The 23,301-nt window shown below is 42.4% G+C and overlaps 1 protein-coding gene across 1 annotated transcript; it reads left to right on the top strand.

The window, feature by feature from the left end:
- The first annotated feature begins 1,029 nt into the window (after positions 1-1,029).
- On the top strand, positions 1,030-22,758 carry LOC122930737 (cell death activator CIDE-B-like). The gene is made up of 5 exons (XM_044284312.1): positions 1,030-1,176; positions 4,708-4,852; positions 13,019-13,168; positions 20,427-20,614; positions 21,020-22,758. The coding sequence occupies exons 1-5, from the start codon at positions 1,139-1,141 to the stop codon at positions 21,150-21,152; spliced, it is 654 nt and encodes a 217-aa protein (XP_044140247.1). The 5' UTR covers positions 1,030-1,138; the 3' UTR covers positions 21,153-22,758.
- The last annotated feature ends 543 nt before the right edge of the window (positions 22,759-23,301 follow it).

The raw sequence follows: 23,301 nt of genomic DNA, 5'->3' as shown, positions 1-23,301 counted from the left end.
AATTCGCCATTTTTTTGTCATCTTATTCCCCCCATAAAATGAAATAACAATGATCAAAAAAATTGACATACCACAAAAATAGTACCAATACAGTTCATTACGCAACAAACAAGCCCTCATATAGCTCTGTAGACCTTTTCCTAAAGGTTTTTATTTTAAAAAAGTAGTAAAATAAAATAAACTATGCAAGTTTCATTTTTAGAGCATAGTGAACACTGTGACGTCAAAACCTCAAATCCTTGGTGGAATTCTTTTTTATTTTTTTTATTTTGCCACACAAATAATTTTTTCCCTATTTTCTAATACAAAATATGGTAAATTAAATGGTGGCATTAAAAATGCATCGTGTTTCACAAAAAAAAAATACCTCATATAGGTATGTGAGCGAAAAAATAAAAAAAGTTATGGTTAGGGTCCATTCACACGTCCGTAATGCATTGCGGATCCGCAATACACCCGGCCGGCACCACCATAGAAATACCGCAGCGTGCCGGAATGCCGGATCCGGCATTATTTTACATTGAAATGCATTAATGCTGGATCCAGCCCCAAGTGTTCCGGAAAAACGGATCTGCATGCGCAGACCTTTAAAAATGTGAAAAAGATAAATACCGGATCCATTTTTCCGGATGACAACTGGAGAGACGGATCCGGTATTGCAATGCATTTGTGAGACGGATCCGCATCTGGATCCGTCTACAAATAGTATCCGTTTGAACACAGATTGCTGGATCCAGCAGGCAGTTTTGACGAGTGTAAAAGTAGCCTTAGTATAAACATACTATGTTGGGAGAATTACTAATCCTGTAAGGAAATTGTTTTACACTGCCCGGCTGCTCTAAATTGAAGACTCTCAAAATGAATTTCTTTCGAGCTTTCTGTAGCTATACTGGACCCTGCCATATACTGTAATAGCATTACTATCTCTGAAGAGTTGTCTGTGCCCCTAGATACCAGGTTCCTAACATCTGTCTGATGTCAGTCCTTATTTCCCAGTGTTGCAATCTAGAGTCGTTTCAGTTCTCCTGAACTTTGCTCCTGTGTTTGTCTGGTGGAAAGTTTCATAGTCCATGACATTCTGCAGAAAAATCACTGGGCTACAAAGAAGCAAGGGCTTGCCTTCCGTTGGTGGATCGTAATGGAGTTTATATCTAACCTCGGCGCTGGGGCTTTCAGGTTTGTAATTTGTTGGTCAAATGTAATGTTAAATGTGTATCACGGGTCTTGTTTCACTGTTTTATATAATAATTATTTCACTATTTTCTTGCCTTATGATGGACATACATGGTACTAATTATAATAAACCAGCGTGATATTGCAAATTTTACTATATTAGTATGTGCAAAGTTAGTCAGCCAACTTTAGAGGGTAAACCAGGTAAAAAAATAACTTTCTGAAATATTACCGATTATTGGGTAAACTAGTATACCTCTACCAGACAGACAACGAAGGGCAGGGGGGACATCTATGTGCCAACATTAGTTCTCAAAAAAAGATTTAAATCCAGATACATTCTTCAAATTGGTATCAATCCAAGCATCTAAAGCCCACTATTCCCACCCTACATTGACAGGTTATGACCTCATTGTCAGATCAGATTGTGTGTTATAATAGTTGTTACACATTGTAAAGCATATACTATGTGAAAATACCCAGGTCCGTTTTATTAAAAGTAAAAACTCTGTCATCAATCCTGACAAGTTTTTAGAGTCTATACTTAGAACAATCTTTCTTTAAGGGCTGTTTTTACACGAGCGAGTCCATTGTGGGAATCACGCTCCGTGTGTGAGGCCTAGTTCACATGAACGTACGGCTTTTATAGTTTTTTGCGGTCCGTTTTTCACGGATCCGTTGTTGCGTTTTTGAGTTCCGTTGTGTTTCCGTTTCCTTTCCGATTTTCCATTCCGTTTTTCCGTATGCCATGTACAGTATACAGTAATTACATATAAAAAATTGGGCTGGGTATAAAGTTTTCAATAGATGGCTCAGAAAAAACGGAACGGATACGGAAGACATACGGATGCATTTCCGTATGTGTTCCATTTTTTTTGCGGACCCAATGACTTGAATGGAGCCACGGAACTTGATTTGCGGCCAAATATAGGACATGTTCTATCTTTCAACGGAACGGAAAAACGGAAATACGGAAATGGAATGCATACGTAGTACATCCGTTTTTTTTTTGCGGAACCATTGAAATGAATGGTTCCGTATACGAACCGTATACGGAACACAAAAAAACGGCCTGTACACTCGCCCGTACCCGTACACTCGTGTGAACTAGGCCTGAGGGTGATCCTCCGCTCTGGACTTGCAGGAGCGCACGGCATTATCATGATTTATAATGCTATGTGTCTCTGCTTGACCCTATTTCCACAGAATCATAGTGACATAAAGCTGTCAGTATGATTCTGTAGAAATAAGGCCAAGCAGAGACACATAGCATTATAGATCATGATAATGCCGTGCGCTCCTGCAAGTCCAGAGCAGAGGATCACTCGCACACGGAGTGCGATTCCCTCAATGAACTCGCTCGTGTGAAACAGCCCTTACAAGTCTGCATTTTGCCATTTCTTATTAAGTTTCTGTTATTCCTACTGATAATGTGTAAATAAATCGGCAACTATGTGTCAATCCGTTCCCAACATCAGCCATACATGTACGGATGATATTGGATCTTTAAAGATGCCACCTGTTCAGAATCAGAGCTGGTGCCATAGCCACCATGTGCCTGTTTTTTTATACAGCAGACTCCCAGAGACAAAGCGTTTGATCAGCGACCACGCCGATCATGGACTTTAAATGCTCAGATGCCATGATCAATTGCAACCACAGCATCTGAATAGTCAAATCCTGGGGCCCAAACAGCTCCCACATGCCGAGATCGAGGGAGTCGTTCAGTTGCTATGGCAGCCTCGGGCCGTCCGAAGGCTCACAGGCCTACCACAGAGAGGTTCCTATACAGTCCTACCTTTGGCGGGTCTCCATAGGAACACAGTGAATGTCCCAAAAGCTGCAACGTTAAATCACTGCAGTATATAGGAAAAGTGATCAGATGATTGCATGTTCAAATTCCCTAGGGGGACTTCAAATAAGCGAAAAAAGTAAAAAATAAAAATAAACAATAAAAAAACATCATTAACATTGCCATGTCCAAAAATGCCCATGCAAATAAAATATAAAAATATTTATACTGTGCAGCAAATGGTGTGACAAAAAAAAATATTTAAATGGCTAATTTGACTTTTATTTGCAGCTTCTCCTTCCCCCCAAAAAATAAAATTGAGTAAAAAGTGATTAAAAAGTTGTAATAAAAACTACAGATCATCCTGCAAAAATGAGTTGTCACCTCTCCATAGATATAAATCTAAAAAACTTACAGGGGTCTGTATAAAAAAAAGTTTTTTAAAAAGTTAAAAAAAAATGTATATAAAAACACAAGAAAGAGAATGAAGGTAACAGGTCAGTTTTACGGCATAAGGAACGCCTTAATAACAAAACTGTAGCAGAATAGCCATTTTTTTCTAGCTTCCCACTACATCGTATGCAATATTAAATAATGCCATTAGAAAGGGCAACTTGTCCTGCAAAAAACAAGTCCTCATATGGCTATGTGAACAGAAAAATAAAAAGTTATGGATCTATGTACGCTGGTGTCATAAGAAAATAAAGTTTTTGTGTTAAACATCATTTTTTATTTCATTTTCCCATGTCACTATATTAGAAAAAAATAGTATATACCGTAATCCTGAAATTTCCTAGGCCACTAGGCCTAAAATATGTTAGGAGTTCATGTCTTTTGAGAGAAGCTCACATACCTGGGCCATAGGCACAATGATCAGTTGATCCCATTAACTTCTATGGGATAGTTTTCTAGGCATGCTCCATGACCTGTGCAGAAGTCAGGAGGGAGCTGATAAGCTGTGACTTTACCTATTGTGAGGTGGTACTTGTCATTGTAATTCTGCCTGTGGTGATAATGATAATGGCTACTGAAAAGTTACCTGTACAGAACAGGAAATGGTGTCCTATTATTAGGCCAAGTAGCCAGTGTGTAAATGACAGGATTATTTGCAATGTTTTAAAATATAGTGACGTGGAACCATTTTTTTTAAATAAAAAAAATATGTTTAATATAAAAACATGAGTTAAATACTAGGTCATTTTCTGATGATACATTCCCTTTACAATGGTTCTCTCACTTCAGAAATGGCATTTATCATGTAGAGAAAGTTAATACCAGGCACTTACTAATGTATTGTGATTGCCCATATTGCCTCCTTTGCTGGCCGTATACATTATACACTGCTCGTTTCCATGGTTATGACCACTGTGCAATACAGCAGTGGTAGTCGTGCATGCACACTATAGGAAAAAGCAGCGGCCTCTCTGGTTGCCGGGACCATGGGAGTGCATGAGGCCCGTGCTTTTTCTGATGGAAAAACGTTATTACAAGAAAAAGGGTCTGGATACAAACATGCCAAATGTGTGCCACAAAAACAATGGCACAATAGGAACCTATAGGTGGATTACAGTATATGGATGTGTTATGTATTTTTTTTACAGACCTATACGTCTGATGTGGATTTATTTTTTTACCCAGTTTATGAAACAGATTTAATCTGACAATTGATTTTCTATGGGTTATACAGTATAATCAAATGTCTTAGCGGAATTCTGTTGCACTCATGTATTTGTGATTTCTAGGTCTGTCTCATCAGTAGGCTCAGAGATATCTCGAAGAGTGAAAACTGTCTCCGCACCACCACAGAGACCTTTCCGTGTATGTAGTCATGACCGATCCGTGCGCAAAGGAGTTACCGCTGGCTCCCTGCGAGAGCTCATAGCAAAGGTGAGTTAATGGAGGAGTCTTTATAGAATCTACGTGTGTTGGTGCCCCCTCCCCAATTATACACAATTTTCTGTGCATGCATTATATCACACAATTATATACAGTGATTTAGGAGTTAGCACTGCGTCAGCAGTTAATAACAATGTAGTTGAAATTGATGAAGGTAAATCATGTCGATTATCTATGGTGATATAGTGTGACTATGGGTTAATGTTTAATATCCCTGGAGGCAGGGGTGGGATTAAAATTTTTAACATGTTCCCTACTCAACAGTGGACACATGGCTTCATGACACATTTATATATGCATACACCATTTATATGCAACACACATACACATAAATACACCAAATATACACTACACACACATACCACCCAACTAAAGAGCTAAACTATCAGCGGCCCCCAAAGCAATGGAAGCGAACATCTCCAGCTATCCGTATAGGGACTCAGCCAGTAACACGGTTGTAATTTTAACAACCGGGTCTGGAGAACTGGAGGGAACTGGCTGAATCTCATGCCTGCCTGGAGGTCTACGTTGGTTTAGTGGTCGGGTTGTCCCAATGGTAAAAAATTTCTGTAGAAGGCTGAGAATCGGTTAAAAAAAATAAAAGAAGCAGAACTCACTTCACCAATCCCCTACCAATCAAATCCCAACACTTCTGGGTTCCTCTCACTCGTCTCTTCTCCCTGGTTCCTTCAGGCACTCAAAAAATGATGACTTGACCAATGACTGCCTGAGGCATGTCATTGGTATGAGTAGTGGTTGACTGAGTGGCCATTTCCTGCATCAAGAGGGCCCAGGAAGAAAAGGCAGGCAGGGGATCTGGGAACCATTGAAATGGGAGTGTCTGGTGATCAACATAGGAAGTATTGCCCACTTCTGGGGCCCTTAGGCGGGAAGGGAGTCCCAACATCCCTGTTCTTGAGTTAGATGCCCAGAGGTGGTACCCACATCAAGGAGACACTTAGGCTTATCCTATGGATGTCTAAGGGCTCATGCAAACGTGTGTATCATTTTTTTCCGGTCCGCAAATCTGCAAAACATAGATACTGCCTGAGAACCTGCTGCCATTTTTTTTACTCCTTTACAAATGTCCTATACTTGTCCACAAAATGGGCAAGAACAGGACATGATCAATTTATTTTTAGGGCCGTGGAACAGACTTATGGATGTAAGTCTGCATAAATGGGTCTGCATCTGATCCGCAAAAAATGGGAGCACCCATTTGAATTATATAATTATTTGGGCCTACAGCTCCAACTAGATGGAACTCACTGCATAGGAATAATATACAGCTCCTATTAAATGCTCCTATTAAAGAGCTCCCCCTAGTGATGGCAAAAATTATTTATTTCAGTGGAGAGAAATTAACCGCCTCCGGACCGCCTAACGCAGGATCGCGGTCCGGAGGCGGCTGTCTCAGGCAGAGTCACACAGCTATGCATCATCTCGCAAGACGCAAGATTACGCTCACAGCTGGCCCGCGCATGCGCATCGCGGGCCAGCAAAAGTTAGAGGAGTATTTCATCATCAGCCTGCCAGCCAATGATCGTTGCTGGCAGGCTGATGATTTTTAAAAAATCTAATCAGAAGCCATATAACACCTTATATTTATAAATATAAGGTGTTAAATGGCTTCTCTGCTCCTCTGCTGGTCCTTTACATCAGTTGGTACCAACAGAGGAGGAGACATCACAGTGAGTACACACCAAACACCACACATAGCCCCAGATCACCACCCATCACCCCAATTAACCCCTTGATCACCCCTTGATCGCCCCTGTCAATCACCTAGAGAAAGGGAAAAAAGTTATCAGTGTAAACTGTCACATTTTTTTTTCACTGGTATTGACCGATAGGTTTTAGGATAGTTTAGGCCCTTTGGTTAGGTAGTTAGCGATCGTTTAGTGCCCAGCCCACCGCACCGCAGTCACTGATTCGCTGATTAGCGTATCGCTAATCAGCATTTGTACTTTTATAGTATCTGTAAGTGATCAAAACTGATCACAGTCAGATCTATAATAGTATTAGTGTCACCTTAGTTCGCCCTCCACCCAAGCCTGATCGGTCGCCCACACGTGCGTTCACCCACGCCCGCCCTGCCGCAGTGACAAAATTTTTTATTTTTTTTTATCACTGCACAATCACATCACAAGCGCTGCGGCGATAAAAAAAATCAGTTTTGATATTTTTTATCAATCGCAGCGGCCTCCGGTACTTTGCTAGCCTCCCATTTGTAAGACAGGCTTGCTTTTTTTCTTGGGAAGTCTCAGGGAATACCCCCTAAATTTTGTTGACCAAATGGCAAACAAGAGGTATTCTTCTGAAGAGGCCTACAGGCTTCTGACCCAGTCGGATGAGGAATGGGAACCCTCATCTGGCGAATCCAGCGGGTCAGAATATGAACCTGTAGAAAGCAGAGGCAGTCTGACCCAAAGTTCAGACGAGGAGGTCGAGGTCCCTGATACCACCAGGCGTACCTGGCCCCGTGTTTCTACACCACAGGTTGCGCAGGATCCGCTTCAAGGGCAGCAGAGTGGGGCTGGAGCTGACAGATTACGTGGTGAGGCATAAACCAGCAGCGCAGCCCACCCTGGACCTAGTACCAGCACTGCTGTACAACATGGTGAAGTGGCGAGCACCAGAAGGGCAGTTGAAGCTGGTACGGTGGCACGTGCAGTAGTTACCCCGTCGCAGCCACAACACAAACAGGCCCGTAGAGCCCCTAGAGTCCCTGAGGTGCTGGCAAACCCTGATTGGCAGTCCCCAACTTCAGCCGCACCATTAGTTCCTCCTTTCAACGCCCAGTCTGGAGTTCGGGTTGAGACAGCTCAGATCGGTTCGGCACTTGGATTTTTTGAGCTGTTCTTGACTGCGGAGCTCTTGGACATAGTCGTGGCAGAAACAAATCGGTATGCCACTCAATTTATAGCTGCCATCCTGGGAAGCTATTATGCCCAGCCTTTCCGGTGGAAACCCGTCCAAGTTTCCAAATTAAAAAAATTTCTGGGCCTTCTCCTCAACATGGGTCTAACCAAAAAGCATGAATTGCGGTCATATTGGTCCACGAACCCAATACATCACATGCCCATGTTCTCTGCTGCCATGTCCAGGGCACGATTTGAGGCCATCCTGCGTTTCCTGCACTTTAGCAACAACAGCACCTCTCGTCCCAGAGGCCACCCAGCTTTTGACCGGCGGCTCCACAAAATTCGGCCCCGCATAGACCACTTCAACAACAAATTTGCAGATTTGTATACCCCTGAGCAAAACATCTGCGTAGATGAGTCCCTTATACATTTTACCGGGCGCCTTGGCTTCAAACAATACATCCCAAGCAAGCGCGCCCGGTATGGGGTCAAATTGTATAAGCTCTGTGAAAGGCCCACAGGCTATACCCACAAATTTCGGATCTATGAGGGTAAAGATCAGACCCTGGAGCCGGTCGGTTGCCCTGACTACTTGGGGAGCAGTGGGAAGACAGTCTGGGACTTGGTGTCACCCTTATTTGGCAAGGGGTACCATCTTTATGTGGACAATTTCTACACAAGTGTGCCCCTCTTCAGGCATTTGTTCCTAGAACAGATTGGCTGCTGTGGCACCGCGTGACCTAGTCGCCGGGGCTTCCCCCAACGGCTTGTTACCACCCGTCTTGCAAGAGGGGAGAGGGCTGCCTTGTGTAACGAAGAACTGCTCGCGGTGAAATGGAGAAACAAGCATGACGTTTACATGCTCTCCTCCTCACACACATACACGACAATACAAATAGAACGAGCAACCAATGTAATTGAAAAGCCCCTCTGTGTCCACGACTATAATTCGCTCATGGGAGGGGTGGACTTCAATGACTAGATGTTGGCTCCTTATTTAGTTTCCCGACGCACCAGACGCTGGTATAAGAAGGTGTCTGTATATTTGATACAATTGGCTGTATATAATAGTTTTGTTCTCTATAGTAAGGCTGGGAGAACAGGATCCTTCCTCAAATTTCAGGAAGAGATCATCGAGAACCTCCTGTATCCAGGAGGTTCCGTGGCCCCAACCACCAGTGTAGTGAGCCGTCTACATGAGCGACATTTCCCCAATGTCGTTGCTGGTACCTCAACCCAACCGTCACCCCAAAAAAGATGTCGTGTCTGTAGCAGGAGTGGAATAAGGCGTGACACCCGCTATTTCTGTCCTGACTGCCCTGACCACCCTGCCCTATGCTTTGGGGAGTGTTTCTGAAAGTACCACACACAGGTACACTCAGCATAGGGATTGCATCTCACAGGATAGGCACACAGGGCCCTTTCACACAGAGCTGCTGCAAACCTCTCCTTTCACCTGGGACAAAGTGCATAATGTACTTCGCCACATCTTTGGTCGACCGGTAAGCAAAAAAGTTAACGTTCTGTTCAAAAAGTTAAATAAAGTTTATATGTTCCGTTCAAATGTTATTATAAAGTTAATAAATTTATTGCGTTGCGGCCTGGTTTTTTCTTTTTTGTTTTTTTTACCTTCCAGGTGGACCAACCGATCGACTAGCTGCAGCACTGATGTGCATTCTGACAGAAGCATTGCGCTGCTGTCAGATTACACAAAAGTTGGTGTATGCGGCGCTGCAAGACGAGATTTCTCCTCTGCAGTAAAAGATACGTTTGCCGAGGCATATGAGCTGAGGGGGCGGCGGTGTTCATATGCTTTGGCAAACACTTTGTATATAAAAATAAAATAAAAAATCCAAGCAATGATTTATTCATCCACATCGATTGAGCTAAGTGGGTTTGGATGTTGGGCGGAGCTCCTATGTCCTGGCAGACGCCTTTCCCCTCCTTTTTTTGGGGGGGCAGAGTTTTTTTTTATCCACATTGATCGATGCGAATGAAGAAATCTGTGCTGTTCATTTTTTCTTTCAGCCCCGTATGCTCAATATAAGGAGAATAGCAGAAACTCCAAATGCTGGCCATACATGTAATGATTGCGGAGACCCTCAAATGCCAGGGCAGTACAAACACCCCACAAATGACCCCATTTTGGAAAGAAGACACCCCAAGGTATTCGCTGAGGGGCATATTGAGTCCATGAAAGATTTAAATTTTTGTCCCAAGTTAGCGGAAAGGGAGACTTTGTGAGAAAAAATTTCCGCTAACTTGTGGCAAAAATTATATTTTTCTATGAACTCGCCATGCCGCTCATTGAATACCTTGGGGTGTCTTCTTTCCAAAATAGGGTCACATGTGGGGTATTTATACTGCCCTGGCATTTTAGGGGCCCTAAAGCGTGAGAAGAAGTCTGGGATCCAAATGTCTAAAAATGCCCTCCTAAAAGGAATTTGGGCCCCTTTGCGCATCTAGGCTGCAAAAAAGTATCACACATGTGGTATCGCTGTACTCAGGAGAATTTGGGCAATGTGTTTTGGGGTGTCATTTTACATATACTTATGCTGGGTGAGATAAATATCTTGGTCAAATGCCAACTTTGTATAAAAAAATGGGAAAAGTTGTCTTTTGCCGAGATATTTCTCTCACCCAGCATGGGTATATGTAAAAAGACACCCCAAAACACATTGCCCAACTTCTCCTGAGTACGGCAATACCACATGTGTGACACTTTTTTGCAGCCTAGGTGGGCAAAGGGGCTCACATTCCAAAGAGCACCTTTAGGATTTCACAGGGCATTTTTTACACATTTTGATTTCAAACTACTTCTCACGCATTAGGGCCCCTAAAATGCCAGGGCAGTATAACTATCCCACAAGTGACCCCATTTTGGAAAGAAGACACCCAAAGATATTCAATGAGGGGCATGGCGAGTTCCTAGAATTTTTTCTTTTTTGTCACAAGTTAGCGGAAAATTATGATTTTTTTTTTCTTACAAAATCTCATATTCCACTAACTTGTGACAAAAAATAAAAACTTCCATGAACTCACTATGCCCATCACAAAATACCTTGGAGTGTCTTCTTTCCAAAATGGGGTCACTTGTGGGGTAGTTATACTGCCCTGGCATTTTAGGGGCCCTAATGCGTGAGAAGTAGTTTGAAATCAAAATGTGTAAAAAATGCCCTGTGAAATCCTAAAGGTGCTCTTTGGAATGTGAGCCCCTTTGCCCACCTAGGCTGCAAAAAAGTGTCACACATGTGGTATCGCCGTACTCAGGAGAAGTTGGGCAATGTGTTTTGGGGTGTCATTTTACATATACCCATGCTGGGTGAGAGAAATATCTTGGTCAAATGCCAACTTTGTATAAAAAAAATGGGAAAAGTTGTCTTTTGCCGAGATATTTCTCTCACCCAGCATGGGTATATCTATCTTTTAACGACACACAGAAACATTAAATGAAATAGATGAAATATACCCGTGCGAAGCCGGACCTCTCTGCTAGTATATATATATATATATATATATATAAATATAAAGAGAGAGAGACAGAGAGAGAGACAGAGATAAATAAATGACAGCACTCTTAAACACTTTATTCACCCCTGTGGTCGCACTGTTTTTAGCTCATTCACAGAGTCTCTTTTCAAGCTATGAGCTAAAACGTTGCAACTAGTGTTGAGTGAACTTGTGTCTCAAGTTCGGCGTACAAGGTTTAGGTTACCTTAGAATTCCGTTATGGATTCCGCTACCATGAACCATAGGGTGCATTCACACGTCCGCAAATTGCGTATTCGCAAAACACAGACACCGGCCATGTGCGTGCTGCATTTTTCAGATCCCACGTGGCCAGCAATATGATAGAAATGCCTATTTTTGTCCGTGGCTGCAGACAAGAATAGGACATGCTCTATTTCCTTTTCGGGGCTGCGGAACAGAAGTGTGGATGTGGACAGCACATGGTGTGCTGTCCACATCTTTTGCGGCCCAATTGAAAATGAATGGGTCTGCACCCCTTCCGCAAAATTGCGGAACGGATGCAGACCCATTATGCGGACATGTGAATGGATTATTAGTTATGGTCCGTGGTAGCAGAATCCATAACGGAATTCTTACATAATGCGAACCTGATTGCTCTGCATCTTGAAATGGGGGGTGGGCATGTTGTGTGCGCTCTACCATCCTGAATTGGGGAAGTGGGGGGTGGCATCGCCACCGCTCGCCCATCTATAAAGGAGGGGGGACATTAACCCTTCAAGCATCGGGCCGCTGCCAGGGCAGAGCAGCAGTACGATGGTTAGCCCCTTCCAGACAGTGGTCACTAAGGACCGCGGCATAAAAGGGGTTAAACAGTTATTTCAAGCAGAGTGTCAGCTGTATGTTACAGCTAACACTCTGCCCCGCTACCGCTCAGCCACCCTGAAGAATTCTCTGTAAACTCACTGAGAGCAGTCTGCTGTGCATAGGAAGCACAGCAGGCTGCAGAACAAAAACGAAAAAAATAAATAAATAAACTCAACCAATTGGAGAAATTATTTTCTCTACAAAATAAATACATTTTACAAAGGTGTTCATATCCTTTAAAGGGTTTCTACCATCAGAATTACTGTTATGTAGCTGACTGACATTAGTGATGTGCTAATGTCAGCACTACATAACAGTATGTTTTTTACCTTTCTCCCTGCAGCCGTTCTGATAAAATACACACTTTTATAATATGCTAATGAGCCTCTAGGTGCTATGTGGGCGTAGATTCAGCACCTAGAGGCTCCGTCTACTCACCCTTTGTCCCACCCAGGTCCTCCGTTCTGCCCACCCCACTCATCTTGATTGATGGCACGGTATGCCGCATCGCTGCCGAAATCCCGCACCTGCGCCTTCACCTTGCAGTGGGTACAAAATCCAAAAATAACAAAGAGCAAGGAGCCATGAACTGACTATGGATTCATAGAGGGCACATGAAAACTGTTGTTTCATGCTAAAGAGGGACCTCGAATGGTGACAGTATCTACTGAATAAGGCCTCATGCACACGGCCATTGCCGCATTTTGTAGTCCGCAAATTGCAGATCCGCAAAACACAGATACTGGCCGCGTGCGTTCCGCATTTTGCATCATGCCCTATGTTATAACTGCCTAAAACGGCAAGAATTGGACATGTTCTATTTTTTTTTAATGAATGGGCCTGTATCCGATCCGCAGAAAATGCGGATTATGTGCATGAGCCCTAAAGCACATAAAATAATTATGGCTTTCACAAATTACTTTTCACATATCGATTACATTATTTCTCTGTCTTCCAGGCTATGGATGCGCTCTTTCTAACAGGTATTGTAACTTTAGTACTGGAGGAAGATGGGACATTATTGGATACAGAAGAATACTTTGACACCCTGGAAGATGGTTCAGTGGTCATGGTTTTGGAAAAACAACAAAAATGGAATCCAAGAAAGGTGTTTTTTTTGTTTATTTTTTTAAACATTACCAACAGTTTAAATTTTCATTTACTTCTTATAAATAATGTAGTTTACTAAGCTAAATGAGCAATAGTTCTGGCTGAAGGTACAACTGGCCTTCATACCTGTAGAACTTTTATTATTTGTTTTAGACACTTTTTACACCTCACTAGACAAGCTTAGAGGGATACGTTTTGCTTAAAATTGTGCAAAGTAAGCCAAGCCGTATGCTGCTTGAGGACATGCCATGGCTGTGTCCAGTTATTTGCGGAAGATAACATACGGGGACTGGAAGTCCAGTAACCACAGCCCAGGAGCCGCAGGGCTGGATTGGAGCGCCGAGGAGCAGTTGAGTATGGATCTCTTCAAAGGTACTGCATGCTCAGGGACAAAAGAAAATCCTTTAGCCCTTTAAAGAGGACCTTTCACGGTTTTGTTTTATTCTAGATAAATACCTTAACTTGTGTGGTACCCCCACCTGCCACCCTGCCTGTTTTTTTAATATCGCTCCTGTGTCCCGCTGTGCCCCCCTGTAGTTTTCAGTATGTTATTAACATACTTAGCGGGAAAAATACAGCAGGGCACAGCAGGGCACAGTAGCGATATTTTAAAAAACATTCAGGGTGGCATCTAGAATAAAAAGGTCCTCTTTAATACAATAGGGCTAAAAAGGTCCAGTAGAAAACAACCTCATTTGTAGCTGACTTTGAAGGCAAATACTTATATCTAGGGTCTTGTACTATCGGGCACTTCACAGCTCGGGATACTGTGTGAGTTCGCGTCACAAAAGATAATAATCAAACTCACAGTGGTAATTGTAGACGCTAAAAAGAAAACAAAAAAGTCTTTATTTCACATTACATGAACTAAAATGGGCAAGAGAACCCACTGTTTGAAAAAATAGCAAATTCTGATGCCTTGTTTAAAACATGTCCAGGGCCCCTATTGATATATCTACATTAATTGACTTATATTACCATTATGTATCTTATATTACCATATGTCACGGCTCCTGATGACACATCGTGTGATGGAGAAACGCGTCGAGCCTGTGTAGTGTAGGGAGATAAATAACTAATTCATTAGCGGAGTGCTTTAGCAACTGTGTCTCTATAATGTGACCCTGAGAGACATGTGCATTTAGTCACATTCCTTAGCTGCTCGACTTACAGCAGGAGTGAGGGAAGTGTGTGTAATGACTCCAAGTAAGGCCTCTCGCACACGAACGTATTTTCTTTCCATGTCCGATCTGGGTTTTTGGGGGACTGTATGCGGAACCATTCACTTTAATGGGTCCGCAAAAAAAAGTTATCTGTTCCGCAAAATACGGAATGCACACGGATGACAGATTACTGGGAGGGGCAGGAGAAGATCCAGCGGTCGTGGTCCATATCGGAACCAATGACAAAGTTAGAGGTAGGTGGAGAGTCCTTAAAAATTATTTCAGGGATTTAGGTCAAAAGCTTAGGGCAAGGACCTCAAAGGTAGTATTTTCCAAAATTCTGCCTGTACCACGGGCCACACAAGAAAGGCAGCGGGAGATTAGGGAGATTAACAAGTGGCTCAAGAACTGGTGTAGAAAGGAGGGGTTTGGGTTCCTGGAGAACTGGGCCGACTTCACTATCGGCTACAGGCTCTATCGTAGGGATGGGCTGCACCTTAATGGGGAAGAGGCAGCTATGTTCGGGGAGAAGATGGCTGGAAGGTTGGAGGAGTGCTTAAACTAGGAACTGGGGGGGAGGGAAATTACATTATAGAAGGGAAAGATAGTGCAGATAGAGACCGGGGGCAAGGTAGTGAGACTGGGGGAGGAACGGAAGGAGGGACTAGAACAGTTCAGTTCAGAAAGAAAGGTGTAGGGTAAAAAATATACATAAACCTCTCAAATGTATGTATACTAATGCCAGAAGCCTGACTAATAAAACTGGGGGACTTGAATTAGTGATGTGTGAGGAGGACTATGACCTAGTGGGAATAACTTAGACATGGCTGGATGATAGCCATGACTGGGCAGTTAATGTACAGGGTTACAGCCTGTTTAGAAAGGAATGTCAAAACCGGAGAGGGGGAGGGGTCTGCCTTTATGTAAAGTCTTGTCTAAAGCCCACACTCCGGGAAGATATAAGTGAGAGACATGAACATGTGGAGTCACTGTGGGTAGAGATACATGGAGCTAAAAACAATAATAAATTACTAATAGGAGTTTGCTATAAACCACCTAATATACCAGAGTCCACAGAAAATCTACTACTAAACGAGATAGATGAGGCGGCAAATCATAATGAGGTGGTTATTATGGGGGACTTCAACTACCCAGATATAGACTGGGAAACTGAAAGCTGTACATCTCATAAAGGAAACTGGTTCTTGGCAATAACCAAAGACAATTACCTCTCCCAACTGGTTCAGGACCCGACTAGAGGGACGGCCATACTGGACTTAGTATTAATCAATAGGCCTGACAGAACAACAGAAGTTTAGGTTGGGGGACACCTGGGAAATAGTGACAATAAAGTAAGACCTTTCCAATTATCATTAAAAAGAGCGTTTCTACAGGAAGGAACAAAAATACCAAACTTCAAAATAGCAAAATTTAGCCAACTAAGAGAAGCCATAGGCCTTACTAACTGGGACAAAGTCCTCAAAAATAAAAATACAGCCACAAAATGGGATATCTTTAAAGCATCCTAAAATCTCATTGTGAGAGGTACATACTGTATGGGAATAAAAGGTTAAGGAACAAAAATAAACCAATGTTGATAAATAGAACTGTAAAGAAAGCAATAAATGAAAAAAAGAAAGCATATAAATCACTAAAACAGGAGGGTAGTACGGAAGCACTGAAAAACTATAAGGAAAAAATAGAACATGTAAAAAACATAAAAGCGGCTAAACTAGAGACCGAGAGATTAATTGCCAAAGAGAGTAAAACTAACCCTAAAATGTTCTTCAATTACCGTATTTTTCGCCGTATAAGACGCACTTTTTTCCCCCCAAAAGTGGGGGGAAAATAGCAGTGCGTCTTATACGTCGAATGTAGCTGATTTTGCCCAGTTTTCAATGATACACCCGCCGCGATGCCGCGCGGCGGGTGTATCAGCTGTGAGGGAGGAGGGGCTGGGGGCGGCATCTGCATTAATAATGACAGCGGGGCCCGTGCAGTGACTGTTCTACTACACGGGCCCCGCTCACTGTATAATCATATCTCTCTAATAGTGTGTATTACCGTACTTAAAACTAGCAGCGCTCGCCGTTCGGAGCAGAGAGGAGGCAGGAGGCAGGCCAGGAGGACGGGCACTTGCAGCGTGAGTCATACGTCACGCGCCTGCACCGCCCACTTATGAATGAAGCAGGCGGCGCAGGCGCGTGACGTATGACTCACGTTGCAAGCGCCCGTCCTCCCGGCCTGCCTCCTGCCTCCTCTCTGCTCCGAACGGCGAGCGCTGCTAGTTTTAAGTACGGTAATACACAGCGCTCATTAGCGCTCATTATGCGATTACATGCATACAACAATTAACTATTAGAGAGATATGATTATACAGTAAGCGGGGCCCGTGTAGTAGAATAGTCACTGCACGGGCCCCGCTGTCATTATTAAAGCAGATGCGACCCCCATTCACTACAGGGACACTTATGGAGGGGATCTGTGGATGACAGCATAAGATGCTATATATGTGTCATCCACAGATCCCCCCCATAACTGTCATTCACAGATCCTCATCCTCATAACAGTGCCATCCAGAGAGGATCCCCCATAAGTGTCACCCACAGATCCCCCATAAGTGTCACCCACAGATCCCCCATAAGTGTCACCCACAGATCCCCCATAAGTGTCACCCACAGATCCCCCATAAGTGTCACCCACAGATCCCCCATAAGTGTCACCCACAGATCCCCCATAAGTGTCACCCACAGATCCCCCATAACAGTCACCCACAGATCCCCCATAAGTGTCACCCACAGATCCCCCATAACAGTGCGTCACCCACAGACCACAATTAGTTCAAAACCCACCAAAAGTGCACCTTTTGGTTCAAAATATTTTTTTTCTTATTTTCCTCCTCAAAAACCTAGGTGCGTCTTATAGGCCGGTGCGTCTTATACGGCGAAAAATACGGTATATAAATGTTAAAAAGTATAAATCTGAAGGTGTCGGCCCTTTAAAGAGTAATGAGAGGGGAGTCGCAGAGAGCGACGAGGAGAAAGCAAAGCTGTTAAATATTTTTTTCTCCACTGTATTCACTGAGGAAAATAAACTGTCAGATGAAATGCTGAATGTAAAAATAAATTCCCCATTAAAAGTGTCCTGTCTGACCCAGAAAGAAGTAGAACAGCGACTTAAAAAGATTAACATAGACAAATCGCCAGGACCGGATGGCATACACCCCCGTATCCTAAGGGAAATAAGTAATGTCATAGCCAGACCCTTATTTCTGATATTTGCGGACTCTATACTGACAGGGAATGTCCCACAGGATTGGCGCATGGCAAATGTGGTGCGAATATTCAAAATGGGTCCAAAAACAGAGCTTAAAAACTATAGGCCAGTAAGTTTAACATCTGTTGTGGGTAAACTGTTTGAAGGTTTTCTGAGAGATGCTATCTTAGAGCATCTCAATGGAAATAAGCAAATAACGCCATATCAGCATGACTTCGTGAGGGATCGGTCATGGCAAACTAATTTAATCAGTTTCTATGAGGAGGTAAGTTCTAGACTCGACAGCGGCGAATCAATAGATGTCGTATATCTGGACTTCTCCAAAGCATTTGACACTGTACCACATAAAAGGTTAGTATATAAAATGAGAATGCTCGGACTGGGACAAAACGTCTGTATGTGGGTAAGTAACTGGCTCAATGATAGAAAACAGCGGGTGGTTATTAACGGTACACACTCTTGAGTCACTGTCACTAGTGGGGTACCTCAGGGGTCAGTACTGGGCCCTATTCTCTTCAATATATTTATTAATGATCTTGTAGAAGGCTTGCACAGTAAAATATAAATTTTCACAGATGACACTAAACTGTGTAAAGTAATTAACACTGAAGAGGACAGTATACTACTACAGAGGGATCTGGATAGATTAGAGGCTTGGGCAGATAAGTGGCAGATGAGGTTAAACACTGACAAATGTAAAGTTATGCACATGGGAAGGAATAATGCAAGTCACCTGTACATACTAAATGGTAAAACACTCGGTAACACTGACATGAAAAACTAAGCTGCAAAAACCAGTGTCAGGCAGCTGCTGCCAAGGCCAATAAGATAATGGGTTGCATCAAAAGGGGCTTAGATGCTCGTGATGGGAACATAGTCCTACCACTTTACAAATCACTAGTCAGACCACACATGGAGTACTGTGTACAGTTCTGGGCTCCTGTAAACAAGGCAGACATAGCAGAGCTGGAGAGGGTCCAGAGGAGGGCAACTAAAGTAATAACTGGAATGGGGCAACTACAGTACCCTGAAAGATTATCAAAATTAGGGTTATTCACTTTAGAAAAAAGGCGACTGAGGGGAGATCTAATTACCATGTATAAATATATCAGGGGTCAGTACAGAGATCTCTCTCATCAGCTATTTATCCCCAGGACGGTGACTGTGACGAGGGGACATCCTCTGCGTCTGGAGGAAAGAAGGTTTGTACACAAACATAGAAGAGGATTCTTTACGGTAAGAGCAGTGAGACTATGGAACTCTCTGCCTGAGGAGGTGGTGATGGCGAGTACAATAAAGGAATTCAGGAGGGGCCTGGATGTATTTCTGGAGCGTAATAATATTACAGGTTATAGCTTCTAGAGTGGGATCGTTGAGGGAGTTATTCTGATTGCCTGATTGGAGTCGGGAAGGAATTTTTTATTCCCCTTAAGTGGGGAAAATTGGCTTCTACCTCACAGTTTTTTTTTTTGCCTTCCTCTGGATCAACTTGCAGGATAACAGGCCGAACTGGATGGACAAATGTCTTTTTTCGGCCTTATATACTATGTTAGGCCTCTTTTACACTGACGTGTGCGGCCCGTAGTCGTGTTGCGGCCTGCAAAATGCGGGCCGCAATGCACGAGCACAGTCCGTGGGGCAGCCGCAGCGGATCGCAGACCCATTACGCAAAAAGATAGGACATGTTCTATCTTTTTGCGGAACGGAAGTATGGGACTCCGTAACGCTTTTGTAGGGTTCCGTTCCGTGGTTCCGTTCCGCACCATTCCGCATCTCCGGATTTGCTGACCCATTCAAGTAAATAGGTTCGCATCCGTGCTGCGGAATGCCCACGGAACGGCGACCGTGTATTGCGGCCCGCAATACGACAACGGGCCGCACACGCCAGTGTGAAAGAGGCCTAACTATGTTACTATGTCATCTGCATTTTTTGTGGATCCATTTTTTGCACCAGCAAAATACATACGGTCGTGTGCAAGAGGCCTAATGAGGAGGGAGCTGTTACTTAGTTTCAATCAGTGCCTCTCGTTTTCATATTTTGTTAATTGCTGGATGGGACGCTGCTAACTAGTAAAGGGGGGGCAAGCATCTATATCCTATTTATGCATTTCTGATGCCCAGTCTGACTATCTACTCCCTCAAACAGTTTTATTATGAGTGATCTCAGTTATCCCAGTAATTGCTTTCCCCGCCTATACCTTTGGTGAAATAAGATACATGAGGGTAATATAAAGTAATTAATGTAAATATAATAAGAGGGGCTCCGGACATAGCTGGTTCAAACGAGGCATCAGCATTTGCTATTTTTTCAAACAAGTGGGTTCCTTTCTCTTGCCCATTTTAGTTCATGTAATGTGAAATAAAGACTTTTTAGTTTTCTTTTTAGCGTCTACAATTACCATTATGAGTTTCTTGTACTATTGGGGTAAAAAAACTGTATATATATTAATGCAATTTATAGTTGGCTCTCAAGCCTCTGGCATTTAGGAGAAAGATAAATATTTAATAGATTTACATAAATACACAATAAAATAAAAACAAATCTTAATGATGCAATAAATCAATGAAAAATACAAAACAAAACACCATAAAAATATATACCTAATAGATAATGTAATATTAAAATATGTATTATTAATATGAAAGCATTGATTGCATTATAAGAATTTGGATCTTATGTTATATATCTGTAAAATATTAATCTTTCTTCTATCATAACTTATGTGCCTTGACAGCCAACTATAAATTGAATTCATATACTAGCAAAAATGATAACTTGTATTAATAATAATTCTTATACTTTTGTCTTTCCTACAGGGCGTGTTGTCTTATTCCTTGCAACAAGAGAAACCAAAGAACAGCCGGGATATTGCACGAATCACATTTGATGTATACAAGCTAAACCCCCGTGATGTGTTTGGCAGTCTTAATATAAAGGCCACCTTCTATGGCTTGTATTCTATGAGCTGTGACTTCCAGTTCTTAGGACCAAAGAAAGTGGTCAGGTGAGTACAAAGATAAATATACACTCACTGACAAAGATATATAACGTACCAAGAAGGAATTGTTGGAATCGAATGAAACTTTATCTATGTGAATGTAATGATTAGTGTTGAGCGAATCGAAGTATCCTTAGTGGACTTTGATCCAAATTGTAGGAAACATTTTATTTGCCACGAAGCCAAATTTCCTCGCACTTCATGGTTGCAAATGTTTTTTTCCTAAATGGTGGCTGGAAAAAATAGGGACCACATACCCATTGAAGTCGATGGGTCCGCAAAAAATGCAGATGCAACATGTACGGTATCCGTATTTTGCAGATCCACAATTTGCAGACTGCAAAATCCGGTTATGTGCATGAGGCCTTATTTGTTGGACTTCATGTATTTATGGGATATTTTCTCTAACAGGGAACTAATGCGGCTTCTGTCAGCAGCTCTGAATGGAATGGGACGTCTGTTGCTTACTGCCTCGGGAGTACTAAGACGGCTGCTCGAAGGTGGAGATCACTGGCAGAATCGAATCTGTGAATATGAAGGCTGATATTTTGTCCATATTTCATGTCCTCTCATTGTTGTAGATTATCATTGGCTGGGTTTTCAAGTGATGCACCAATTCTTTCAGTAAGGCCTCATGCACATGGTGGTATTACATACATAATAGGCAATAGAGCACCCATTGAAGTACATTGGGACATACTGTACCTCCATATTCATACAAAGAAATTGTGGCATGTTCCCATATGTATGACGTTTTTCCCTCAGGAAAATTGCATTTAGGGGTAAATAGCATCCTACATATGGCACCCGATGAAGCATTGTACGGCAGCACATAGAATCCCATACAACCTCCATGCTTTAAAACACTTGTCAAAAATATGTCCTAATGACTTTTGGGTTTTCTTACTGCCTATAAAATATATGGATGAAATATTTCCATTAGGGTGGGTTCCTACATAGGCTTTTAGCAGCATTTTTTTTCTCTTTTGCTGTTTTAGTGGTGATTTTTACACCTGCATTTTTTTGGGGAAAAACCGCAGCTCTAGATGTTAGCTGAAGGTTTATGGGAAATTTGAAACACAGAGCACACAAGCATTGACTCCGGTATTTTTGTGACTTAGAAAAAAATACCGCTAAGGCCTAGTTCACACTTCAGTGATTTGTTCAATGACTGCATTAGTGATTGTGAGCCAAAACCAAGTGTGGGTCAAAAACCCAGAAGAGGTACAAAAAAACCACGCAAATTATAGAACCTGTCCTATTCTTGTCTGTCAAAAACACAGAAGAGGTACAAAAAACCACGCAAATTATAGAACCTGTCCTATTCTTGTCTGTCAAAAACACAGAAGAGGTACAAAAAACCACACAAATTATAGAACCTGTCCTATTCTTGTCTGTTTTGTGGACAAGAATGGGCTTTTTTACAGTGGGTCCCACAAAAATTACAGGATGCACACGGACCACATCCGTATTTTGTGAAGTTGCTATTTGGTCAGGTGAAGGAAGTCGTATTGCACTTTCACACACAAATTTGCAGTGTCTTTTTTTTTTTCTCACCCAAAAAGTTTTTTTCGATCCTACATGCAGTTTTATGGTGTCTTTTTGTGGCTCGCCTAATTTAAGACGAGACGTATGGCTCATCATAAATTAGGCACAACCTCTGGCAGTATGTGTGCCTAAACTGAAATCTATGCCAGCCCCTAGATAGCGAAGATTTTAGTCTTCTGAAAACTGGCATAAAAGAATATAAATGTGCTGGGCCACTGGCCCTACCCTCTTCTACACCTCCACTTGTGGAAAAAAAAATGCCAAGCGCTCCAGCATGCTGTGTTTTTGAAAAGAAGGCAGAAACACTAAAAATGTCACATAATGAACAAAAACATCAGAAGCAAAAAAAACTAACAAAAAAAACCCAATGTGTGCACTGCGTTTCATATTTCCCATAGAACTTCAGTTGACATCTGGAACTGGCGTTTGTACTGCAAAAAACCCAGGTACATAAGATGGCACTAACATGCAAAACTGCAGTAAAACATCACCAAAAATCGATGTGTGAACCTAATTTAATTTTATTGATATAATGTGCAGTTTTCTTTTTAAAAGTCAGTAATGCTGTGTTAATGGTCTTTAATAAATTATTGAAACATTGATTAGCAGATTGTGCATTTTTATATCATAATTGGGACTTGACACTGTCGGGGCTTCCAAAGGTTTGTTGCTTTCTGGGCTTTCAGTTCCTCTTGGTTTTCAAGATTGGCTGTGGATTTCATCAATGTATTTATGCCAGTTGTCTGGTATCAATGTATTGAGAATTACAGTATGGTGTTCAGAATGAGCCCCATATTTATCAAGCACATGGACTCATTGGCCATAGACCCTACATGGAAATTTCCCGGTGGGTGATGCCCAACCACACATGCCCTCTGAATTCAACTGTTGTGGCCCGCATCTCATCTCCTAAGCCCCCTGCTCCATATCTTATTCAGACACACAACAAAATGTCAGCTATTGATGGCCACAACAGAAGGACAGCTTTTGGGGAAATATATTGTGCTGCACTATGGTATTTGGTTCTGCTGGGATGGTATTTTGCACTAGCGTGTTGTGCCTCCTTCTGTCGGTTTGCACCCTCCTGCAACATGGGGCCACTTTTTAGTTTTTTTTTTCCAGGGCCACTAAAGGTTACTAGTCTT

Source organism: Bufo gargarizans, chromosome 3 (genome assembly GCF_014858855.1).
Source record: "Bufo gargarizans isolate SCDJY-AF-19 chromosome 3, ASM1485885v1, whole genome shotgun sequence".
NCBI lineage: Eukaryota > Metazoa > Chordata > Amphibia > Anura > Bufonidae > Bufo > Bufo gargarizans.
This window is presented reverse-complemented; position numbering and strand designations above follow the sequence as displayed.

What these genes read in the sequence shown, in the direction of transcription:
- LOC122930737 (XM_044284312.1), top strand. Translation starts at nt 1,139, where the DNA reads ATGGAGTTTATATCTAACCTCGGCGCTGGGGCTTTCAG. An exon ending in TGCGAGAGCTCATAGCAAAG is followed by an intron (nt 4,853 to 13,018) that starts GTGAGTTAATGG and finishes TCTGTCTTCCAG; the next exon opens with GCTATGGATGCGCTCTTTCT. An exon ending in GGACCAAAGAAAGTGGTCAG is followed by an intron (nt 20,615 to 21,019) that starts GTGAGTACAAAG and finishes TTTCTCTAACAG; the next exon opens with GGAACTAATGCGGCTTCTGT.